The 25,378-nt window shown below is 41.6% G+C and overlaps 2 protein-coding genes across 10 annotated transcripts in view; one reads left to right on the forward strand and one right to left on the reverse strand.

The window, feature by feature from the left end:
* Positions 1–25,378, forward strand: part of DNAJA4 (DnaJ heat shock protein family (Hsp40) member A4) — a 62,259-nt gene that overhangs the window by 28,131 nt on the left and 8,750 nt on the right. The window lies entirely within an intron of this gene.
* ACSBG1 (acyl-CoA synthetase bubblegum family member 1) overlaps positions 1–25,378 on the reverse strand; it is a 42,963-nt gene that overhangs the window by 14,535 nt on the left and 3,050 nt on the right. For 4 of the 9 annotated variants that reach the window (XM_051770422.1, XM_051770424.1, XM_051770426.1 and 1 more), the window contains 4 exons: positions 11,671–11,753; positions 3,229–3,446; positions 2,497–2,585; positions 1,586–1,706 (listed from right to left, as the gene is read on the reverse strand). In XM_051770422.1, the coding sequence (XP_051626382.1) occupies positions 1,586–1,706; positions 2,497–2,585; positions 3,229–3,360 (342 nt within the window). In that variant the 5' untranslated portion in view covers positions 3,361–3,446; positions 11,671–11,753. Of the gene's footprint in view, positions 1–1,585; positions 1,707–2,496; positions 2,586–3,228; positions 3,447–10,686; positions 10,785–11,670; positions 11,754–20,718; positions 20,876–25,378 lie in introns of those variants that run through there. The other 5 variants (XM_051770418.1, XM_051770417.1, XM_051770423.1 and 2 more) reach the window with 4 other exon arrangements.

Consider the following 25,378-nt stretch of genomic DNA (forward strand, 5'->3'; position numbering starts at 1 on the left):
CCTGAACTCACCCACAGTTAGCTCAGCTAGAGGCGGGGGAAGGAGGAGGGGACTACACAGTCTGCACAGTCTGCTCTAGAAAATCTGGTTTCAGTCAAAAATAATAAAAAAACCCGAAAATTACCCCCAAAATGGCTCCTCAGCATCCTTTCTCACAGTGCACAACAGGGCACATCAAGGAGCTGTGTAGGTCAAGCTGGAAGCTGACCCCAACTGCTGTGGTTTGCAACAAAGTCCCTCAGCAAAAACTGGTGTTCAGGTGCTAAAAAAAGTTCTACTTCCTCAAGGAAAAAAGGAAATGGAGCCATTGGGACAGTGTAAGGATACATAAGGACATAAAGCCACAGGCCCACAGGCAGACAGGTTGCTGCTGTCAGGAGCTCTTTGTGTGCTTTGCATGGCCTGCAGAAAACATTCATTTCACTCCACTCCCTGGGCCCCCCTGCCTCACTGACCACATTTGGAACTGCACCTGTGCCAATGCAAAAGCAGTGACTTGATGGCAGCCATTGTGTACACATTATTAGAAGGACAGCAATTGAAATGGTGTGTTATCATTTCAGCCTTGGGTTCTTCCAGGAAAAAAATGTTTTGAAAAATCCTCTGTTTTTTTCTAAATTTTAAAAATTTTAGAATTTTTCTAAAAATCTGTCTTCCTGCAAATCACATATAAAACAAAGCCACAAAATACAAAGTAATTTTTCAAAGTAATTAATACAAATACAAAATAATTAATGCATAACTTATATCAAATACATCTGAAAAAAACCCGCTCTGTGGCAGGTACATGTTTTTGGCAGAAAACTCCATCATGAAGGGCCCCCTTGCTTCAGCAAACTGCAATTTGGTGCAAGTTTGATGGGTCATCTCCAGCCAGGGGCCTCCCTCAACACCTGACAGACAGATAAGCCCTTCCCAGGTTGCTGCCTGTGCTCCTGGGCTCCTCCCCAAGTCCTGCAACCAGGATCCTTCTGTTAAATTGGTCTTTCCCTCTGGCACCGCTGCTGAAACCCAGTCACAGCTGCTCAAGGGTCGTGGCAAAACTGTGACTGGTCACCTAAAGAGGCTCCTGCTCCTTTCTCACCAAGGTCTGTCTCATTTAACCATCACACTATTTAACCATCATGCCACCAAAGTGCAGTAACTCGAGAGCCTTAATGGCTACTATGACGAGATATGGCAAGCAGGATAAGATGATACCTTGGAAAGAGGGAATCCTGAACACTGGCACACTTCATATTTGAATTGCAGGCCTTTGCAAACCTGCAATTACAGAGTGTAATCTCTTCATTCCAGTGGGCTGTGCTTTGCCAAAGACAAGCAGGTGGTGACAGTATAACCATGGGATCAAAAGGTGAGTTTTTCCAGGGAAATCTGCAGTGAACCATCCAGTGAGCTCTGCTGGAGCCACAGACACTGGAGAGGACAGGGCAGCAAAGCACCCATGAGCTCAAGCACCAGATACTGGATTTCTGAGTAAGAACACCTCCATAAAAGGTTCCATGATACAGAGAGTGTATATGGTGTTTGGGACCCACACAGCATCAAGAAATGAAAAAATTATGGCTTTTCAGCCACCTCGTACCTGCATTATCTTGTCCAGTTGTTTCTGATTTTCCACAACCATGATATTGGTTTTGCTGTCATGAGCAATGTAGTGACAGGCCTCTGGAGAATTGGTTGTGTATATTCCTGTGACAATTCCTCTGAATCAAAAAATTTATATATACATATATAAGAACATATATTTTTATATATACACACACATATGCATGCACTTAGTATCAAAAAAGAGTAATAATCAAGGATCAGATGAAAGCTGAAAGAGTATGAAGATGTGGAAGCAAACACAGCACAGCTCATTTGTTTCATGTATTGAGATACAGATATTTATCTAAATCTCTGATTTATGCACATTGTAAAAACTAATCTCTGAACTCTATTCAGTGGAAGGTGCTGTAGGCTGGAATTCAGTGTTTTAACCCATTTGAGGCTATTCAAGAGTCAGCTCAGGAAGTTGTAAAAAATCCCCAGTCACGTCCTCTTCCTGTTCAAGCTGTACACAGGTACCAATTTGGATTTCATTGGCACAGAACAGCTTAAGAAGTAAAACCCAAATTGTGTGAACAGGTATCAGGACAGAAGGAATCAGGCTGGCCAATATTCATATGTTACTTCATCCCCTTGAACATATCTTGCTGTAGGCAAATATCATTAATATAAAACTGTGACTCTCATCTGTTTCCCACATCTTCCAGAGATAAGACACTGTACAACAGCTTCTGTCACAGTTAACCCCACAGCAAACAGGATCAACTTAGGAGTGTCTGGACTATTTCAGATAAGAGACTCCAGCAGGTCACTGAACATGCTAATCAGTAGCAACACAACTTCCAAAATATGACAGCAAATACTTATTTGCTGCATTTCCACCTCTAGCAAAACAGAAATCCCCAAAGCCCCTTCAAAATCAACACCCCCCAAAAAAAATCTTACCCAGCAAAAACAGCTCCAACAGCTGAGATGAACCATTCTGGAGAATTAAATCCAAGGATTGCTACGCTGTGGAATCGTTCAAGACCGAGCTTAAAAAGAATAAGCATGAGGTTATATAATGTAGGCACTCTGGAGAGGAACAGCCACACAAATATAAACTTTGGAAACTTCTGATTTGTTATTGCAGTATTGACAAGGCATGTCCACACACAGCTCTGTGCTGGTATCCACAGCAAAACCAGGATTTATCAGCAGTAACAGGATGCAACTTTTCCACTGCCTTCTCCTGGCTGGTTGAGCTCTGCTGCCCAGAAAGGCCTGAAACCCAGAACACTTCAATGTGAACAAGACATAACGAGTACCAATATTACCCTATGCTTAGAAGGCTTTAGAAATTGTGTTTATCTCACCAAATTCATGATAGTACTGCTTTCCCCTGTTTTTCTGTTTTTAATCTCAAGGGCCTCAAGCTGAGCTCTGTGCCCACATCCCAGTGAGCAAGTGTAACACAGCAGCTCTTCCCTTGCAGCCAGGCTCCCCTGACAGCAGTGTTATCTCTGACCAAAACCCATTTTCATCATTATTTCAATAAGGAATACGACTACTGATCTTCAAGTAATGGGGAAAGCCTCTTATAGTGTGGGTTTTGGGGTTTTCCTGTTCATTTGTTTTTTGGGTTTTTTTAAAGGAGACAAAGGGAGAAAATGAAATGGCTTTGTTTCCTGTACCTACCTTCAAGAAGCTCTTGGCTGCTTTCCTGGAGAGGCAATAATACTCTGAAAAAGTTATTTTCTCCCACTTTCCATTCTTTTTGCTGGCCAAAGCATTAAGGGACCCGTATTTTTCCAGGCTCTCCTTGAACATCTGATGAACTGTTATGGGAGTCTGTGGACATGAGTTATCTATTCTCAGTCTGACTCTGCCATCAGCAAGGGAAGTCCACAGGGACTCTGGAAGGTAAAGCACTATTGTCAAGGTATTCTATCATTGAAAAATACCATGTGACTGTGTACCAGAGGACAAGAGAGCTGAATAAAGACCACAGGACCAAGCACAACTCTGGCACTTCTCACCTTCTGAGAGAAGGACTTCCCAATTTTCTTACTATCACATACACCACATAGAAGGAGAAGTCTTTCTCTGTTACACTTTGATCTGCATCTTGAACAGAAGTGCCACAGGACAGAATTACACTGATCTTCTGTTACAGACACCCCCCCAATTCCAGAGCAGCGTCTGTCAGTGGTCAGCCCTGCAGTTCCCCCTGTGCAGTGGAGTAGTCAGTGAATCAGAAGGCTACAGAGATCCAAAAGATCTGAAACCTCTAACCCTACTCAGTATCCAAGCCCCTTTTGCTTGTTATAACTCTTCCCTCTCTCCTTCCCCTCCACCTCTTCTCCCTCACCCTGTCTCTGTTCCCCACTACTTCCCACAGTTTTTTCCTTGGTCACCTGCCCCATGTCCTAATTTGTATATCCACTCCACCCACTCCTGTCTTGCCCTGTTTCCACGTCATTTTTCATCTTTTCCTGCTCTTGTCTTCCTCACCCTGCCTTTCTACCATCCACTTTTTTGTCCCTGTATTTGTCCTCCTCTTCCTTGACAGGACACAGACAAAGAGCACCAACAAATGTCACTTGGCTCTCACCACTGGTTCCAAGGACTTCACAAGAAATATCTCTCTCAAAGACTTTACTTGGCTCTTGCAAAGCCAGCAAAAGGTTGAGTATAAATACACTCCTTAGAGAATCTAGGGGTTAGCAAGTTGGCAAAATTCAGGTGAATTCTCACAAGGAAAGCACAAACCCTCCCACGACTCCCCTGTCAAACAGTCCCTATACTTCTCAACAAAACACTACAAGAACATTGTAAGAACAACATTTTTTTCTTTAGATTCACGTTCATAAATGAAGAAATAATTTTAGCATAAACATAAATATATATATATTCTAGAGTGAGCTGATGAAAAAATTTCAAAGTGCTTAGGCCTGTCAGAATTGAGTGTAACAAAAAATAGGACTTTCTGAAGTTCCTGATAGAAGTTAATAAGCATGATTGTCTTTTACTACTCTTATGGAAAGCAAAAACTGTGAGAAAGCTCAGACAGCATCTGTGCTGTTTCCTGGACCCCCAGTGGCTGAAAAAAGGCCATTCTGGAGCGTTCAAAAGTCCAACATCCCTGTCCAATGCTATTCCTCTTGTTGCTTCACGGGGAAACCACCTCTCTGAGCATTTCTGGCAACATGTGAACACATCAACCACAGCTGGATCCACAGGAGCTCTTCAGGACACACTTGCAGCCTCCCTGAGCCAGGGAGCTTGTCTGTGCACAGACAACCAGAGGCACAGCAAGCTGCTGCAAGCTCACAAACATCGTGTTCCATTCCTGCCCCTGGCTGGTAGATTTGCATTTGTTCTCTTGACAAACAGAAGGTGTTAATGACAGCAATAAATACAAATAAAGCTGCTTCATCTCCCTGTGCCTTGGTTTGCTCATGTGCAAATTGCATATAATGATTTTCAAAACATAGGTGTGGAGCTTTGCTTAGCTCAGTGGAGAAAGGGCATCGTACATCCAGACAGTTTGGAAAACAAGTAGCTGTGAAGGATTTTAGGTTACAGACAGACTTTATCCAAGTGTAAACAGTATCACCCAATAAATATTTTATGAGCTGAGGAGGCAAAGCAGGTGTTACTGCACTTAACCCCAATACTGGTGTGGAGCTGTTGTTAATCCAAGTGCTTGTTTTCTGCAGTGACACACCACAGCCCAGATGAAAAACTCTCTATATAGATGTTCTGGCTTCTAAACCAACCAAGGGGGCAGGGATTGCAGGTGTGTGTGGGCACAGAGAGGTGACTGCCCTGTTGAAAAGAAAATTGTACCATACAGAGCTAAAATACAACATTCTGGTTCATGTACTATAACAAAATGCTCTGCAAGGGACGTGAAAATATTAGCAACATTCCTAAACTAACATTACAAAAGTTGCATGATTACTGTCTTTTCACTGCAGAGGTGCAGTAGATAAGAGAATAAACAGAACACTTTCCAGAGAAGAGTGAAAATCATCCATCAAATCACTGAAATATCTATACATAGAAACAAAAAATGTCCTTGAAAACTAGGTTTCCTTCTGTTTTTCTTTATGCAGGTTTTTACATGTCAAAAAGGCATCTTTGATTCCCACCAAAGATTTAGAACAGAATCAGTTTCAGAGACTCTGTGCATCACCTTAATAATACACAAGCTATACTGCAAATGAATATAAACCTAAATGCCCATTCAGTGTTTGCTTTTGCAGGTAGAATTTATCTCAAAACAGTCCTGAGATCTAGATATAAGCCAAATAATTCTAAAAATCCAATTAGTCTGTCCCACAGAGTCAGTAAAACCAGCAGAACATGAACAATATATTCCTCTGTCAGTTTGCAGAGGGTTTTTGAGCAGAGGGCTCATTCTTCTCAGAAAGAGCCTGGGAAGGAATGCCTGGCAAAATACTGAATGTGTCAATTATAAACTCTGGGAAGAGCCAAATAGGTACTCTGTCTTGCTAACATCTGAAAGTTAAATTGCAATATCCAGGCTGGAAATGAACTCAGAACCTCCTGAAACCAAAGAGGAAATCAGAATAAACCCCCTCTAAATACACTATTAGCTTTGGTACATTATCCAGCTGTAGGTTTACAGAGGAGAAAACAAACCACATTCCAGCTTGAAGTACTTGATGCCACTGAAAGTTCCCTATATGCAACCAAAGAGTAATATTTGCCCCTTTCCTCTTTCTCCCACTAACTCCTGCTCTTGCATTATACTTTGTACCCCAAATGCTTTTTCATTCACTGATATGTGACCTTGGCTCATGTCCTTCACATCAATCCACTGAAGGTCAGAGATGATGAGAAAAGATCTCTGCTTAAAGAAGGTGATGTTGTAATTTAAAATAAAAAGAGCAGAGATTTTTTTCAATAAGTCCTTGTGACTGTCACTCTTTGAGCCTCTCCAAAGCCAAATTCCATGATCAGATACCTTTTCCATGTTTCACTCTCTTCACTGCTGAAGGAAGAGATGGCCTGGAGTAGTCTCAGTTATATAGTTACACTTATAACAGGAGGGCAGGACTGCAGTTTGTCTTGGGAATTGCTTTAGGGAAAGCTGATCTAAATCCTTGGGATTTTAGGTGTGCAGTTTTCTCACTAATGTGTAAATTTTCAACAAGAAACTTTACAGGAGAAAAAAAGTAGTTAAGAACCACTTAAAAGACACACTGAAAGTTTTCAACTCATTTTTCACGATACAATCCTAAACTTATGAACCATTTACATGTGAATACTGATTTATAAAAGTACATTTGTTACTCAGATATTTTCTTTCAAGTCCGAAATGATGCACAACGTAAACACATTACAATTGTTGTATTTTTATCAGCCAGTTTATTCCTTCCATCATGTATGATATAAGAGTTCTGACACAGTACAGGCTGTCTTTCCCAGCCCAGATACCAAAAATGACTTTAAACAGACAAACAAATAGCAAGTCCATATTTATTTATTTTTTCATGAATAATCAGTCTGGTTGAAACTGCTGGGCCTCTGGGATGTATAAAGGAAACTGTGTACTAGTTTAAAAAAAAAAAGAAAATTAAAAGAGAAATACACTAATCCTACAGTTTAAAGCTAATATAATCAATGAAACTTTCTCTCTGTTCACTAATATCCTGGTGACTGGCAGAAAGGATCTGAGAATGTAAATAAATTCTGATGTTTCTGGAAGAACAGCTCTGAGAGCCACACAAAATGCAAGAGAACCAAGGTCACCTTTCAGGCAGGTAAACAAACAGGCTGATGAAGGAGCAGCCCTGCTGCATGACCTGAGGAGCTCAGTGATATTCCATGGATGTGCCCCAAGAAGCGGAACTAAACCAATAATTTAACTTCTGCTTGAAAGTGAATCAGATTTAACTCACAAAACAGTGTCTTGATTATATGCCAGCTGCTGCAAAACATCCCTCTGCCCTAATGAGGAGAGCAGGAATTCAGCTCTTTGCTGGAGGCATTCCTGACAGTCATCATCCCAGATTCCACAGCCATGATGCCAGCACATTCTGCTGACAACACAAATGCATCATTCCTCCTCTCACCCACTATTTTTTTGCTTTTCTTCAAGATATCTGTGACCCTAAGAGATTAATTTCTTAAGCTGAGTAAATTAATTTCTTTAAAAGCTGAGTACACACAGGTTGGAGTTCAAGAGCTTGGTATCTGTGTCAAACTTCCCCTTGTGCCAACAAACAGACTAAACAGAAGCACAGAACTCTGGAATTGAAAGTGAACCTGAAAGTATCAGCCAGACTATATACACAGCAACTCTTCTAATAAAATACAGAAACCAGCTTCCTGTTGCTTGCCTTGCCACAGCTGGGGGAGGAAAAGGGTTTTCTGCTACATTACCAGTTTTCCACAACAAACATGTAATCTTACACTGTCAAACAGGAAAGACTGAATAAATAGAGGAAATCTTTTTCAATTAGCCAAAACACACGAAAATATTTCAGTTCATGGATACCTATGCCTTTTCCACTGGAGGAGAAGGGAACATTTATTAATTGCAATAAAATACACTGCTCTTCACAGCAGTGAACTCCTGCAAGTGTGGATCAGAGAAATGAGATATCCTGCAAAGAATCCTCTCTGAGCTGACGTGGAGGGAGTGGTGCATCAGGGCAAGGACAAACTAAGCCTCCTAACAACCCTGACGCTTCTAAAACTGATTACGATGCACCAAAATGGAACGTGTGGAGGGTGTAATCAGGAGGAAACATCAGCACAGAAACACTGCCCAGGCATGCAGGCATGGAAAGTCAAAACTCAGAATTGGGATTGATGGGGAGAGCCACAAGAAGGGCTTCTACAGGCACACAAGGAGAACCAGGGACATCATGGGTGACTTGCTGACACAGGACACGCAAAGGGCTGATGTTCCCAGTGCCTTTTCACCCCAGTGTTTGCTGGCAGGATCAGGCTCCCTGGGTTTCCATGCCTAGGGACAGGTGAGGTGTTTTACCTACAGCAGAAAAAAATCAAATAGGGACCACTTGCACAAACTGAATACATACAGAAGTGTTGATGGGACTGCAGGAGATGCTTCAGAGTGGACACTGAGAAACCAGGTCAAAGCCATTGCTCCCTGCCATTGAAAAGGCACAGCAATTTGGAAAGGTCCCCATGACAGTGAAAAAGGCAAATGTCACATCTGTCTTCAAAAAGCAGGAGAAAGAGGACTCAGATAACTAAAGGCCAATCAACCTCACCTCAGTCCTACAGAAACCTCACCTCGGTCTACAGAAAGGCTGTAGAACAAACTCTCCTAGAAATCATTTTGGGCTATAAAATGGTCACTGAGACCAGCCAGAATGGACAGACCTGATCTGGCCTTGGGAAATCTAACCCAACCACCTTCCAGGATGAGTTGACTGGCTCTGACACGGTGAGAGCAGCAGTGGAATGTTGTTCACTCTTCATCTTTAACGAGGTCTTTAACAAGTCCTACATAGCTCAGCATGGAAGGTTTGAACCAGGTGCAGTTGGAGGAACAGGTGGATAAAAAACTGGCAGGATAACTAGTCTTCAAGAACCATGGTCAACAATTGCAAGTGCAGCCAGAAGCCATTACAAGTGCCATTCTCCAGGGGTTACTCCTGAGAACAACACTGTTCAGTGATGGCACTGCTGTCCTGGACAACAGAGAGAACACTCACAGCTTCAGAGATGACCCCAAACTTGAGGAACTGACCGTGACAATCCATCCATGAGGGACCTCAGCACACCAAAGAATGGGCTGACACAACCTCAGAGCTCCACAGGGGTGAACACAAGTCTTGCACCCTGGGCAGGACAACCCAATGCCCCAGCAGGGACCGGCTGGCAGCTCAGCAGGACAAACCCTGGGGCTCCTGGGGGCTGGATGTCCCGATGGAGATGAGGGCTGACTGCATCCCAGCTGCACTGGCAGGATTAGAGCCAGCACATCAAGGAAGGTGATGGTTTCCCCTGCTCAGCACTCCTGAGGGTGCACCTGAAGCAGGGAGCAGCTCTGGGAGCCCCAGTGCAAGATAGAGATCCTGACAAACTGACAGAAGCCCAGGACAGGGATTCCCAGGGGTCAGGGGCCTGGAACACACCATGTAGGAGAAGCCCCTGCAGGAACTGGGTTCCTCCAATCTGGAGAAGAGAAAGAATGAATCTCCCTGTTGCCTGCCACAGACCAAAGAGGGTGCTGCAAGGAAAACAGATTCTTCTCAGAGGCACCCAGCAGAAGAACAAGAGGCAATGGACATGAGCTGTAGCAAGGAAAACTTGCTGGATCAAGAAAAGTTATTTTCCAATGTAGGTGACTCAACCTAAGAAGAGGGATTGAGAGGCTGTGGAATTTCCATCCCTGGAGGTTTTCAAAACTCAGTTGAACAAAGCCACAAGCCCTCCTATGAGCAGAGATGGACTAGTTGCCCTCCAGTGGTCCTTTGCAACATAAATTACTTTGTGATTCCATCAGTATAAAGCCAGCACGAATGAGTTCTCTTCTAAGTCAATATAATGGTTTTAAGTCTATATAATGCTTGCTGCCATCAGTAAGGGTACTCTGGATTTACAGATGCATTAGAAAACCCCAAATCTGGCCTGCTTCCACAGCAATGAGCTTCTATATAAATTCCAGAACAATCTGCAGTCCTCACTGAACAAATTTAGTCCTGAGGTTGCAGAACATATCAATTATAAAGCGAGAAAGACAGTTCTGCACAACTAGAAAACATCAGAACCTCCTCCTTTTCTCTTTATATACAATGTAGACCCACTGAAATTAGACACTGACCTTCCTTCTCACGAAAGATTATTTGGGAGAAGTGTTTGAAATTCAGTCCTCACTTTCCCACTCAGCATCTGCAGAGCAGTGTGATGTGTCCAAGTCAAACACTGCTTCTCATTTAAATGGATAACAAGCAGTGCCACAGATTCTCAAAGTCAAATAAAAGACAAAGTCTAACAAATTGTAAGCTCCTGATTCATCAGCTTAGAAGATCTAAACAGCAATAAAGGAACTGCTTAATTAAAATGGATGAGGTGTCACTTGTATTTGCAAGGAAATTATGAGGGAACAGCTGGAATGGCTTCTCCCCTCATTGTTCTCCTCACCTCTGTGGCAGAGCTGTGGTCACCTCTGCAGGAGTGGCTGCATGGCATGTGCATTCCTTCCTGAGCATATTTCTCTAAACTGCAGCCAGCAGCAACCTCTGGGAGGAAGGCAGGGTAGGTACTGTCAGCAGTAACCAGAGTCCCAGAAAAATTCTTAGAAAAATAGGTCAGAGCCTTCCTGAGCACACAAGTACTCTGCAGAATCACAGCCTTGGCAATAATCTAAATATAGAATGTGTGCCTCAAATAGTTCCATAAATACCCTGAAAATTGGAAACCAGAAATTAGTTATCACCTTTATCCATCCAAATTTATTTCCTGCTTCCTGAAAGAACAAAAAGCATAGAGCTGGCAGGTCAATTTTGGGAATGAATCTACTGTGTGTCAAAGAACTGCCTTCTAAAAAACAAAGATATATCCATACAGGTATGTATTTACACATGTGTATAAAATCTGCACATGGGAGATTCCTACATAGATCTGATATCTATGCAGTCATTGCTCCAATTGTCTCTAAGAACAAATATTCTGGTTAAATGAGCACATTTAGATACCAGTAGCAGCCTCACCAAGGCAACAGGGAGCTCTCTCAGGACAGCAAACCTTGCAAGGACCCTCACAAAGTTCTGCTAACAAAGCTCCTTTAATCCTCCCCAGGTGACAGCTGGGGAACAGGCTGTGATGCCAAAGGTAACACAATTTGTGGGATTTAAAATGGGATCAGTCTGGTTTTCATTCTTATCTGGCCACTGCCTCATATACAGACAAAAACTGGGAGAAACTATTGAATCCATGCAAATTTACAGCTCCTGAAAGTTTTTCAGCTGCCCAGACTCACTTCAATTTTATTTTTGGTTTTTTCTCTCCTTATCCCAGCCCTGAAAAATTATCAGTCATAACCTGCTAAAATAGAAATACAAATTACATTCAAAAAGAATTCAAAAAAGAGCTCAAATGTCCAAGGATCACCTTTGACAGGCTCACCTGCTGGCTCTGTGCCTTCACCCTGGGTCTCCTCCAAACGGGGCAGGGAATCTCTGCAGACACTCTGGGCATCTGGAAAGCTTCTAAAAGAAAATATAACTATTAAAAAGTTATCCAGGAGTGCTAGTGGGATCCAATGCAATCAACACAATGGTTTGAAGTGGAAATAAAAACACAGCTTCCAAACACTTCAAAATACAAACTGGTAAAATTAGGAAGCTCAGAGGTACCAAGAACCTTTTGACTCTGTTGCAAGCTCCACTAAAACACAGTTAAACAGGGAAATGCCTTCAAACTCAGGATGACATTCCTTATTTCATACTTTTGGGTTCAACATCATGGAATACACCAGATGAAGGCACCAATTTTGAACCTCCCCTGTACTGATATCACAACACCTTGGAAGTTGTCACTGTTGGTATCTGTTGAAGCTCTGAGGTCAGGGGCTTTTTGGTTGGTTTTTTTTAAGGAAGAGAAGGCAATTCAGTTCCTAACAACAATAATAATAAAGTTTCTCAAAAACTTCCCCAACACAACAAATTATCATTAACACATGGATGACATTAACTTTTCCTGGCTTAAACAGACCAAGTTTAAAGCACAATACAAACTCCAACCCAAAAAGTCTGCAAAGAATTACGTGAACAAAATATCCAAACAATAACTAAGCATTTAGAAATGACTGACTGCACACAGCAATGAACTGCAGATTATTCATGAATAGCAGCATAAAGACCTTTTAATGTAGCTCATTTCATTTCAAGAGCAAGTTAGGATTTCCTTCATTCCTCTCAACAGCAGAGTCCTGAGTGAAGCTCAGAAAGTCCTTCCCTTTCACACCGTAATAAATTAACTCAAAATGTAGGAAAAGAAAGTTGAAACGATGCCCTTCCCAACTTTCAAATAAATAACAACTTCAAAAGCCATTTTCTACCCAGCAGTGTCAGGTACAAACAGCAGGACCAAACACCACATCAGACACCATTTCCTATCCCATATTAACAACTACACTTGTAAAATAGTTCTATGTGGAACACTCCTAGAATTTATTATTGTTATTCACAATGAAATCATGCTTTAAAAATGCCTTAGCCACGCTGGGTCCCTTTCACAATAGTTTAGCAGACTTTGTAATTCTTCACCCATCAGAAGTGACAATCCCAGTTCATTTCCTCCCTTCCTCCTCCTCCCCAGATTCCCGAGTCTCAGGTCACAAAAGCAGCCGAAGGAAATCGAGGAGTCATCACTAATCTGGCCTGTGAGGATATTTCCTCTCTTGTCAACAGGCATAATGGGACAAAGCATGAAAGGGCTTGTCTGATAAGCAAAAAGGGGTCTGAAAATAGGCACTGGTTTGGTGAGGGCGAATGTTGATGAGAACCTGAGTAATTTAAATATAGAAGGGGATTATACAGCATTTTGAAAGGTAAACCTGTGTCTGACACATGGTGACTTAATGAACTGGGGCTGCAAAGAGAGAATGACAGACCAGGAAGAGATATTTGGGAATAAAACCAAAGCAAACCACCTGAAATAACTTAAAAACATGTGTTTTATCTGCCGTCTCAAAACACTTCATAGTTCTTGAATTTTTTCCTATCTTACAGAAAAACTGCATTTGATGTTTTGAAATCCAGTGAAATCTTTTCCTTTAAGTATCTTCTGAATAATAAAGCTTTTAAAATTTTTATTATTTTACAAAACAAACAAAACAAAGGAAAACAGCTCTGCAGTAATGTACCAGAAGAGCCTCCTCTGAGGCTACTCAAAACTTTAATAAACATCATTAGTGACTTTTCCTAGATTAAGATCTCTTTAGTTTGCTTTAGTCTCAGCTGTTATAGGCTTCTGGTTCAGTTTATATTACGTTCCCTTTATAGAAAAATAACCAACCACCAAGTCTGAATTTCTGGATTCTTTCTGGTAATGCTTCACCAAGTAAAAGTTGTGTGAGGAGCTCTACCCATCCAGCATGTTCATGAGTGTTACAGCTGGGAACACACATGCCTGGTAGCTGTTACCTCCCTCCATGGATTAAGGATCCATTTGAGAGTGAGGCTTTTTTTTGCCCTGAAAGAACAACTAAGAAATTTCCTCTTCCACCAACAATTCCCATGGATATTCAGAACCATCCCATCCCTTCTGAACGAACACATGTGGGTTTTGATGTCTTTCCTTTTACCTCCTGTCAGGAGTTATTCCTTTAAAACTGAAGTAAAGCCCCCAGGAATGGCTGTGTTATTTGGAATTGTTCAAGACTGAACTGAGCAGAATTCAGAGGGACTGCCTGGCCCAAGCTTGCTGAGCACACTGCAGCAAGGAGAGAGTGCACTGCAGAACCCCAGCTCGGGGCTGAGATGCCTCAGCAAAGCCAGAATGCTTTGGAAATCTCGACTTGGGCTCCTAAATATTTTATTAAGACCGAGGTTCTGCATAAATTATTCAGTGTTCTTAGTGCAGGGGCCAGCGTTTTCCAAAATCCAGCTACCAGTTTAGAAGTGGATTTTCCACGTCTGATTTCTGCCTTGGAAGTTTACAGTTCCAAAGGTAATACACAAAAACCTGCACAAATCCCACCCAGAGAGGACTGAACAGCGGAGGTCGCTGGAACGAGTCAATTAGAACAAACTGAGATCATGCTACAAAACCTTGATCAGCTAGAACTGAACAAAGCATAGTTCTGCATGGCTCCATTAACAGGGGTGGGTTTTGAATGACAGCATTTCCTGATGTAATTTGGGATTTAATTTCAAGGTACCATTCCAGCAAACATGACCTCATTCAACACGCTCCCTTCACCTGAGACAGAGGCACAGAACTCTCAGGCTGACTGGCTTATCCAGGGGGTTGGGGCCAAGCACAACCCACCTGCAGCTCCCACCACTGCCCTCTGCCAGCTGGATGCTACTTCCCACTGAAGCTGTTCCCACACATCAGGCCAAGCTGGAAAGCAAGAATCTGAAAATTCCATATATTGGAACAACAAAGGGAAAGCTTCCCTTCCTTCAGTGTTTCCATGATTGTAATCACAGCTCTAGTGAGATTTATCTTTGCAAAGCCATGCAAGCAAAGTGCGGGTGAGGTAAAATAATGACTGATGGAAGTGACAGTCCTTCCTGCTGGGATGACTCACCAGGAGCAAAGCATCCCATCTGGATTTGCTGGCACAGCCATTACTGGTTTTATCTAAGTGGTTTTGATAGCAGCAGTGCATACAGTATCATTTCTTATTGTAACTGCAGAAACTAAATGCCACAGCTAAATCTCTCCACTTTTATCGTTACAAAATGCTCTTCTGCCAATTACACACCAGAAAAGCTGTTTGTTCTGTTACCACAATGATGCTGAGTGATTAATGGCACTACTGACTGTGATACTAATTGCAATAGGTTTTTCTTTTGTTTTGTTTTAAGGGAATTTGGGATTAGCCTTTTCCTTCCACAGGCTCTCTGTTTCCTTCTCTGGTAATTAGAATTTCTGCTTGCAACTCATACTCCAGGTCAAATACAGTCAGATATTTGCTGTCACCTAAATTCTTTCCTCACAGCAAAATTTTGAAAAAATACTAACAATAAAACTGAAGTGAATCTATAAACTCAGCCTTTAATATGATAATAAACCAACGATTTCTATGGAGAAAATGTTGTACAGAAATTCTCACTTGAATAAGCCTTACAGGATACACTGGTTGTCCTGTGTAATTAGGTTAGAATCTCTCTCAATTTAAAAAACTAAAAAATTTAGGTTCTAGGGTATGATATATTTTGGCCTTAATTCTGCAGAGTGATTTCTAATATCATGAATTGCACCAAGAGAATATGAACACTGTTTTGCAGCAGTCATATTATCATGAGATTTGAGGGGAAGCTATTCATTAAACAGATTATGTATAGTGGCAAATAAAAGACATCTCATATTCTGTTTGTGTTCCTATTTTTTATCACTATTGTTCAACTCCTGTAACGTTGTCAATGTTAAGTTTTTACTCTACAGGGCTTATTAAACTTTTAAAAAATAAATCAGCTTTCTATAAACTTGCAAAAATAAGCCAGTTATCAAACAGTTATATATGTAAATTGTTACTATATTATCCAGGTAAAGGTATTCCTTTAGACTTCAGCATATTTACTTATAACCCTTTACACACATATAGCAAGCCAAAGTACTTTTAAGTCTGGAAGTCACATTCACAGCTGCTCACAAAGACTTAAACAAACATTTTTTGGCAACTAAACCAGTCAGTAGCTCAGACTAAGCCTTCACCCAGAAGCCACATTCTCAGCTCCCAGACCTCTGCTGCTGGATTCAGGAGGATTGATACCATCTCCTCCTCCCTCCCTTGGTATTCCCATGCAGAGCTTTCTCCCATTACACAGCTTCTCCACTCCCACCTTGCTCCTGGGTACTGTTGTACCACGTGTGTGAGCTCACCATGTACTGCAAGTATTTTTATTAATTAGTTATTTCTAATGGTTTACTGTATGAGAAATGTTCACTGCTGAAGATTCTGCATTCACAGTACACCTTGTCAGATAAGCTGGGGTTTATGTGAGGCCTAATTTTAGAGGAATGGTATGTTCAAGGTGCAAGGCTCTGGCTCTGGTCAACCACATCACTGCACTTCAGGCCCACTTACCTTCCCAAGTTTTTATTCTAAAACTATTGCATGATTTTTGTGCTTTTGTCCCTTCAAAACAAACCACCCTGCAGACTGTCTGCAACAAAGAACACAGCCAACAACGGGGCAACGCTCAGTAACAGTGTCTGCTGAGTCCACACAATTTCCCTGTCACTTCCATGTTTTTCCAAAAAGCAATCCCACCCAGCTGCTCCTGGGAGTGCTCTCACAGCCCTGCTTCCAGCCTCAGTGGCTCTCAGGAAGGCTCAGGTGTGTTTTGCCCTCACTGTGATGACCCAAAGCTCTGCAGCTCCTTCCTCTGCTTCGCTGTCCCTCCGAGCACATCATTTCCAGGCTCCCCTACCTCCATATGGCAGCAGCATTACTTCACAGTTCTTACAACACAGTCTCCACCTCATAATTAAACTCCTTTCTCTGCTTGCCTTGCCCAAAGAAGCATTTTGTAAGACACAGGTGTTTATCTTGGGCAGCAATGTGTGCAGAGCCCCATTTGCACGAGGACCTCCTTTCTCAAACACTTTTGTTGAACTGGCTTTCCTAACTATTAATCTGATTTAATACACAAAAAAACAGGTTGAAGTGGAAAATATGCATTTTCCCAAGAGGGAACTTTTCCATAAATTTTGTTTTAATCTTTCACTGCTTGCTTCTCCTGAGGATGACTTGGTGAGTTCCTCCTCTAAAATCCTACAGTTTGGTTGGTTGATTATTTAAGTAATCCACAATAAAGTGGATGATAAAACATCCTTCTTCCAATCAGTGACTGTCTTTGACTGCTTCATTCTTGGTGACAAGTGTCCTAAATATTTATCCCTGTTCCACCACTGAGAAATTCCCACCTCCCTCAGCTTTTGTTCCATGTTCTCTAGGACAACCCAGCTCCATACATTCCACCAGCCTTACTCTGCATCAGAGCTGCTTTGGGGAGTGTTTTGGGTCTACATCTGCACATTCTTAAGAACTTTTCATTGGGTGTTAGACATTTTCAACAGCTCATTGTGGCATTTGAATTCAAGATGGAATCATTAAGTATTCATCTGACAACTCTTCTGGCAGCAAAAAGCAAGGGCTTAAATTACCTATGGGTACCTCTGAAAGCTGTAATGATTCTGGCACTTTGCCTAGAAACTTCAGAAACCAAATATCTTCATCTGGATCCTGTTCATGAGAAACCCTTTTCCCATTCCCCCTGCATCCTGCAAGAGCCAAATCCAATATTTTAAAACAGAGCTCTGGGGATACATTGTAGGAGTGAGCCCAAGACAATAAATTTAGAATCACAGATCTGTCCTAGAGTTCTAGACAAAGGCAATAAAGTCACTCTGACTTGGATCAACACAGCACCACAGTTTTGACAGCTGAGCAGCTCAACAGAAATCTGTGACCAGCACAGGAAAGGCCAAGCAGCAAATACTGCACCTCCAGACTCTGAGGAGCTGTCAGTTGTTACCCAAGACATTCTGAAGATGTTTTCTCATTTTTTTACAGCATAAAGGAAAAAAAACCCCACAGTAATGACACACAACATTAGTTCTTTAAACCCTTAATTTCTATTACATTTAAATTCCTCCTGTAAGAAGGAATAAAGAAGAGAGCCACAGGAGGTCCTCATGGACAGAAGGACTGCTGTCTGTGATGGCTGGTTACCTTATTTACTAATTACTCCTCTATTCAAATGAGGGCAATATTATAATACACTCCTTATTAATTCTATTTAAAATTTCCCTTTGCCCTCGAAGAACAGGTTAGATTTAGCTGCTAATTGGTTCTCATGCCCCTTATGAGACTCAAAAAGGGGGCCACGGATCAGCCCAGACATGTTCCTACTCTTGCAAAAGGGGTCAGCTGATTCCACAATCAGTTTGCTTTGCACAGTGCACAAGAAGCCAGTCTTTCCCAAATTACTCAGACAACTTCTTCTCTCCCCAAGGTACATTTAAAAGCCAAACAAATGCTTAATAAAGAACAAAGTAGTAGAGATAAAGTCAGCAGCTGAGACCCGTTTTACTGCATAACACACTTGGCACACACCTTCTAGGAGAACATCCTTGCTTGCAAAAGAGAGAACCAAAATATTTTTTTCCCTTGTTAAGAATAAATATTCTCAAAAATCAGGGCAGTTATTTTGGTGACAGACCAGTTTTACGGGTAGCTGGGAACTATGTGGTTGAATAGGAAGAAAGGAACAATAAACCCAGGCTTTTTTATTCCACCCAAAAAGGCTCTATTCAGCAGTTGGGAGCATACTACAACCCTGCCCTGACCTTGGGATGGATTTTCTGGCTCTGTTCTCCCCTGCACAGCAAAAACCCAGACCTGGAGCAGAAATCTTCCAGTAGCTGCCTCTGTCTGGCTGTTTGCAGGCAGTGCAGCACACTGAGGTCACAGAACTCATTATTTCATCTCTTCCTCGTTTTTTAGGTCACACTGATTCAATTGCAGCCTTATAAAAGGTCTTTTTTAACTCTTTCCAGCTTGCTAGGATTTTATTCTCTTTATCTAGTCCTTTCTACCTGGAATCCTGCTTCCAGCACACAGGAAAAGGTATCTGAGTTTGCTACCTCAGTTTAAACCACACCAGGTAAACAACACTATTTACCAGGATAACATGCCCTGACTTCTTCCAAAAAAATAACACAGAGGTTTTATGCCAAGGGCTTTGAATACATCGTAAGTATTTGGAGTTCTAGTGCCTGTGATATTCTTTCACTAGAAATTCAAAAACAAACTGAATGCTCTACATCTTTCTAGTACAGGAAGTTTAAATTTCCTGTTTGCTGTGAATGCAAACCACTGTATATTTTTAAATTCTCCTCTAGCTTTTTTTTCTTCAGCAAAGAAAACACAGAAACTTTTCTTTTTTGCTTAAGCATGTCACAAATAGAGGCATGTGTGGACTAAAATAGAGGCATTATTACTGATTCAGCAAAATCCTAACTTTCATGAGTCAGAGGGTACATGTGTCTATACTGATCACAAGTCAAACACTGTTTTATGATCTTTGGACAGATTAAACAGAAAATGACAATTCCTGTACTAACTGTATTAGGATTCCAGAGGCAACACCAACACATTCAAAACTTTTCAAAGATTTCTTCACTTATTCCTGTTCAGAAAACCTTAAATCTTTGGATTGCTCCTTATGATTCTTATGCAGGATTACAAAGCCCAGAACAGAAGAAACCTTTATGATAGAAATTATCCCAACAATCCTTTACCTGAAAGGCTCAAGTAAATCTTCCAATCATGCAAGTTGTTGCCTAAAAAAGTGTGAAGTTACATTTAACTTAACAGAAGACTAAGTATCATAAAACAGTTCAGTCTCTGGGAATGAATAATTAGTACTTAGCAATCCTGACAAACTTCCAACAATCAGAAGCTAAAATATTTCCCATGAGATGTCTTGCTCTATTTTTAAAGTAAGTATTTCCAGAAACTCTAGAGATGGGCAGCTTTCTCTAACAGGAGACACCACTCCAGAGCAACAGGAACAAGAATGTTTTACTTTTGTGCTGCCTAGGACAGAAAGAAGATAGCAGCCAGTAGGATTATCTTACATGTAAAAGGCAATATAAGCATTAAAATAAACTGTTCTAAAATTCAGTTCTCTAAGAGATGGGTTACCTGGATAAGTTCTGTTGCCTTTTGGGGGAGGGAGATGGTCTATCACAAGGATCCATTATCATCTAAGGATTAGTCCCCCAAATCCAGAAGGGAAGAGACCTACTTCCATAGCTGCAGGTAGGGTATTTTTTTAAAGTCCATTCCAAGTAGATTATGTGCATTGTAAGACATGCAGAGCAACCACTACTGAACTTCCAGAGTCTTTAGTGCCACTCTTACCATCAGAGACACAGCAGGGATGGCACAGGAGCACAGGCTCTTTATTCCTGACTGCCTGGACTTTGCTGTTCTCTGGTATTTGAGGGTGCCTGTAACCACCTCATGGTAGAAAAGCCACTGAACACTCTGAATCTTAAGACTCTACAAGTTGACCAGTATTTTCAGCTACTCTTCCATATTTTTGCTGTGAGCAGCTGAGCCCCAGGAGCTGAACATACCTGTCAGAACTGCTGGACACAAAGCCCTGCTGAGCCCACCCCGGGGCTAAAGAGCCTCTGTGCTGTAAAATAAACACTCTCCAGCCAGATATATGCCAAAAGGACACAAGCAACACAGCCCATACTGAAAGATGCTGTCAGGTTTAACGTCACAGTAGAAGTTAGCACAGGAGAATAAACCCATTTAGACCCTGCATTACAATTTCCTCTCATTCCAGCCTGAAAAGATGCACCTTCTTCTGCACTACAGACACCATTAGGCAAAGCTGTGGCTGCAGTACAAGACAAACCTAAGTTGTGAAAAATTGGTAGGTCAGTTTATTAAAATAAATGCTCAAGCTACTTTACCCGTTTTCATGGCTTCCTGAAACACTGCCTGCATTTTCATCCTGTGGCTGCTTGGTGAGAGTCTCTCCACTGTTAGGCATCCTGACAAAGCCTCCAAGGCTGGGCACAAATATGCTACAGGACTGTGTGGGTCAGGCAGAAATAAACTACTTGGACAACTGAAGAAACCAACAGTAACTGGTTATTTGTTAAAAAACCCACCACGTAACACAAGAGGAGGAGACTGCAGCCACAAAAGCTGTTTCTTTCTGATTTTAACATGCTTGAAATGTCGCAGTGCCTGTGAGCTGCTTACTGTTAAACTTTCCTTTTAACTCACTTTTCTTTAATTATCCATGAGAAGAATTTTAATGAGTCTACAATGCTTCAAGATGCAAATCTTTTCTTCTGCCAAGATTTCCGACAACTGCGTTCACGGAGGTTGAAGCAATTCTAAATTTATTAACTCTAGTTTCGAAAAAGGACCTTCAGTGAAGCTATTTTCTCAAAGAAAATGCAGATTAATTACATTAGGAAATGCCTTCAAGTCAATTATACCTATGAAGCCCAGCACTGCAACAGCCAAGCCCCTCCTCCAGCATCACAACTACCCCAGCACTTCCTCGGCTTCGCCAGGCCAGGCCTGTCCTGTAATGTGGAATTTTCTACACATGACTGAACAAATTACTGCCCAGGATGTAAGAAAGTGTGGTGCAGCTACTTAGGCCACTGCTACACTAGTCAACAAAACAAGATCCAGAGAATGGCTCAAGCCACCCACTGTGAGCACCTTCCCTGGGATGGTTTGGTCTGTGTGCAGTGGAATTTCCCTGAGCCAGGGGATAACCTGGAGATGGTGTTAATGCTTACCCTGTCTGGAGAGGAGGAGGGATGTGAGCCATGCTGAGCCAGAGAACATCATCTGGAATGTTTAATTTACAGTTCAAACACAGCCACAGCAATTAGGAGTATCTAAGACTAGTAAATGTTAACTTTATACAAAGATGTGGATTTTATTCCAGAGTATCTTACACCACATCCAGATATGTGATTGTAGACAATGCAATTTGTAGTGAAAAGAAAGAGAACCTTGCAGTGAGACCTAAGGGGTCTATTCTCACAGCAGAAACTTGCTTTGAAAACACCCAAACACAGAACAGGGGATATTTCAATGGTAAAAATGTGTCATCTCATGCAGCAAAAATTCATTTTTGTCAGGATTGATTTAATTCCTTCAATTTGGGATAATTCTCCAAGCTCTGACTTTTGTTCCTGACTTTGTAGGAAGCTGCCTCAGGTATCTTCCTTGGGCTTGCAATCAAATTTGCAGTAATATAATAAAACTGTTGCAAGAAAACTAATTTTTTTATTCTTCTGATAATCTAAAATGTTTTACATGCTATATGAAGGAATCCAATTAGACAACTGCTTGTTACCTTGCTTGGGTTGCACGCTGGGTGTTGAGTGGCCAGGTAATAAGCTGGTCTCATGGCTAAAGCTTGTACTTTCAGCAAATCAACAGAAAACCTCAAATATACATGTCTTCTACACACACTGTGTTTAGAAAGGATTTTTTTGGTTTATGTTGATTTTCCTATAATCTTCCTTAAACTTACAGTTGGTATTTTGACACAATCAAGGATTCCTCAATGATAAATCACTTCCTCCATCACAAGGGGAGTTGCAGGGCTGGTAAGTGGGGAAGCAAGGGGGATTTACTGGGGGGAACTGGTGAAGAGTTGCTTTTGGACTCTGTATCACGTGACTGTAGCAGAAAACTCACGACTGTGACGAACTGTAGGTTTCCTGCAGTTGTCAGCTACAAACACTCCTGTCCCTTGAACAATAGGCTCAAGCTGCAAGAAACAGTTCTACACAAAATCTGCCTTTGTAGTTCTGGTACATTCCTAGGCACCCTTCAAGTTTCAAGAAATAAATCCTAACAAATGAGGCTGGCAACTTGTGTAGAATTCAGCAGGGAAGGCCTTCACCTCCAATCATTTTTCCATGCCACAGCTTACACGGTGCTCTGATCCTTTTCCTTTCTGCCTAGACCTACCTGCACACGAGCTGCAACAAGACTGAATTTTTGTGGTGGGCTGGGCTGCTTTTTGCAGCCACAGGTCAAGATTTCTGGGCATTGCCAGGCACACGAAGCTGTGAAGGGCCAGAAGAGGCAAACGGAGCCCCTGCACTGTTCACACCCTCTGCTCTGCAGGTCTCTCCCACAAATTTGCAGCTGACACCTCAGAGTTGAAGGCACCGTCCCCACAAACTTGCACCGTCACAAGATCCCGCACAGAACTACTAGAGGGACCCAAACAAAGCCACGTTGTTACCAAGGTCAGCGAGCAGCCCCGGCGTGGGTGGAGCGTGGCTGGGACGGGATGGTTCAGGTTTAATTCACAAACGCCGCTATGGCAACACGACACTCCCCCAGCTATTTACCTGGGAGGCAGGAATGGGAATGTGGATGGTTCACCGTAAAACCTGGATTTCTTTAAAATGAATGGAGGAGTTCCCTAATTCTGGATGCTCCTTGCTGTTCATCCCAGTCAGTTCAAGCAACCGTGTGATAGCCCCCCCCTCCTTTTTTTTTAAGTCATGTAACTGGTAACAAATCTCTTAGTGTAAAACAATACTTTTTGGTACAAACATGATATCATGATATTAAACGGGCAGTCCCATTGTTATTCCAGTCTTCCAGCACTGAGTCTAGAAAACCAAACCCCTCACCCCACGACAGCCACCAGCAAAACATCTATATAACCTTTACCTTTCCTATTTCAAAGGCTTTGTTACATTGCTTTATAAAATGGCACCACTTCTAATCTTTCTTTCATTATTTTCAATCAGTTCTCTCAGAGCCTGGCAGCTTTTCAACTTGCTACTAATTGCAGCCCTCTGCCTGCTACGTTCCTCAAAGGCTCTTAATTGCATTTACTGTGATTATTTACAGCTTTCACACACAATACATTCACAGAGCTTTCTTTTTCCCAGTTTCTCATAAAATTAAGGATTTAATTTGGCCGCTAAAACACTGTAGCTAAAATAAAAACAAAATTAGCTCCACAGTTACTGTTAAATGAGACTAGGTTTCAGGGTTTATGAAAACTACTAAATCCAAACTTGTCTTCAAGCACTACTGTGGCAAAGCCTCCATTTAAGTCTTACTAAACAAGTGAGTCTCAACCCACAGCTTAAAGACCAACCAGTTTACACTGCTTTGGGCCAGGGATATGATGCTGAGGGCAGATTCCACAATGAAAAGTTCCAGGCAAGCAACATCTTTTTAAATTCACATATGTGTTTTACACTAATTCATTTCTAATTCAGATTAGAGAAAGGAGAATTTTTCCCCCTACCTGGGTCTCCCTACACTTGCAGAACTCTAGAGAATTTATCCATACTCAAATCAGCATCCATAGGCAAAACAGAGACTGCCTCGTGTCCCTTCATCAGGTGAAGCAGTTTATCCCAAAAAGCCTTTTGCTACCCACAAGCACAGCCAGCTGAATGTATTCATATTTCACCAAATTCCCACCAGCAACCTCCCTGTAAAAATGTTTTCTCTCGTTGACCACACCACAGCAACAGGATTTTCATTTTGCTTTTCTGGACAATGTATTCTGCTTTCTAGGGAATTGTTCCCCAGAAATACAGAGAAAAAGACAGTAGTTGGTGCAAAGCTTCTGGAGTCTGAGTGCTAGTAAAAAATACATCAGGTTTGCCTGTAACTACCAGTTTGTACTAACTAAGGAAGAGGGTTCTGGGGAGGGGGGAAAGGAGCTGAAAATGCACATCTGGAGAAAGAGGCAGCTGTTTCTGAGCAACTGGAGAGAGGCAGAACATCCTATCAGGTCAAAACAACAGCTGGTCTGAGGGCAGGCACATCCAGAAACTATTTGGCTCCTTCTTTCTGAGGAAAAGATTGGTTTAGACTCAAAGTAAGTAGCTGCATTTTCACATTTACCTATAGGTGTTCTTTTATCCTGCCATATTTGCAGTCAAATTTTCTACAGGCCCAAACCACTTAGAGATGCCCAGCCTCTAACCAATAAAAACTGCATTATGAAAACAGGTCTTTCTTACTCTTTCTGCATTACTAGCAATTAAAATTAATTACTACAGATTGACGCAAATTTTAATTAAATTTGCCTCAGAAAAATCCTCTAAAGATGCTACTCACTCACTGTACACTGCCTTGAAATAGCTCAAAGCAAATGCCATCATCTAAATTTTATTGCAGATACAGATCTTTTACTCTCCATCTATAGCAAAACGATTTTCCCAAGGAATTTCTGTGTAAAACATCCCTTTCAGATATTAATTCTGGGTCCAGTACTGTTAAAGGGCCATTACATGGAACTGTTATACTTGACTTTTTAAAGTACATTTTTAATAAGACTAAATATGATAGGTTAAAAATATTATTCCAGGAGTGTTTTCCTAACAGCTTTGTAGAAATTGTGATACCTGTTCAGGTTTGGATGCTTGAAAGAATCCAGCTCAACACTAAGGAAAGTCTGCTGTGATTCTAATTTCACCTTCCTGAGGAAGTACTGAAGCTCTTTACACAAATTTAGTGTGACTGAGAACAGACACAAGTTTCCAGCCCTGAGATTTCTGATTTTTTTTTCCAGGTGTTTATAATAAAAGTTATTCTTGGCACTTCTTCACA

Source organism: Manacus candei, unplaced genomic scaffold (genome assembly GCF_025592945.1).
Source record: "Manacus candei isolate 608988 ecotype Guabito, Panama unplaced genomic scaffold, ASM2559294v1 h1tg000119l, whole genome shotgun sequence".
Classification (NCBI taxonomy): domain Eukaryota; kingdom Metazoa; phylum Chordata; class Aves; order Passeriformes; family Pipridae; genus Manacus; species Manacus candei.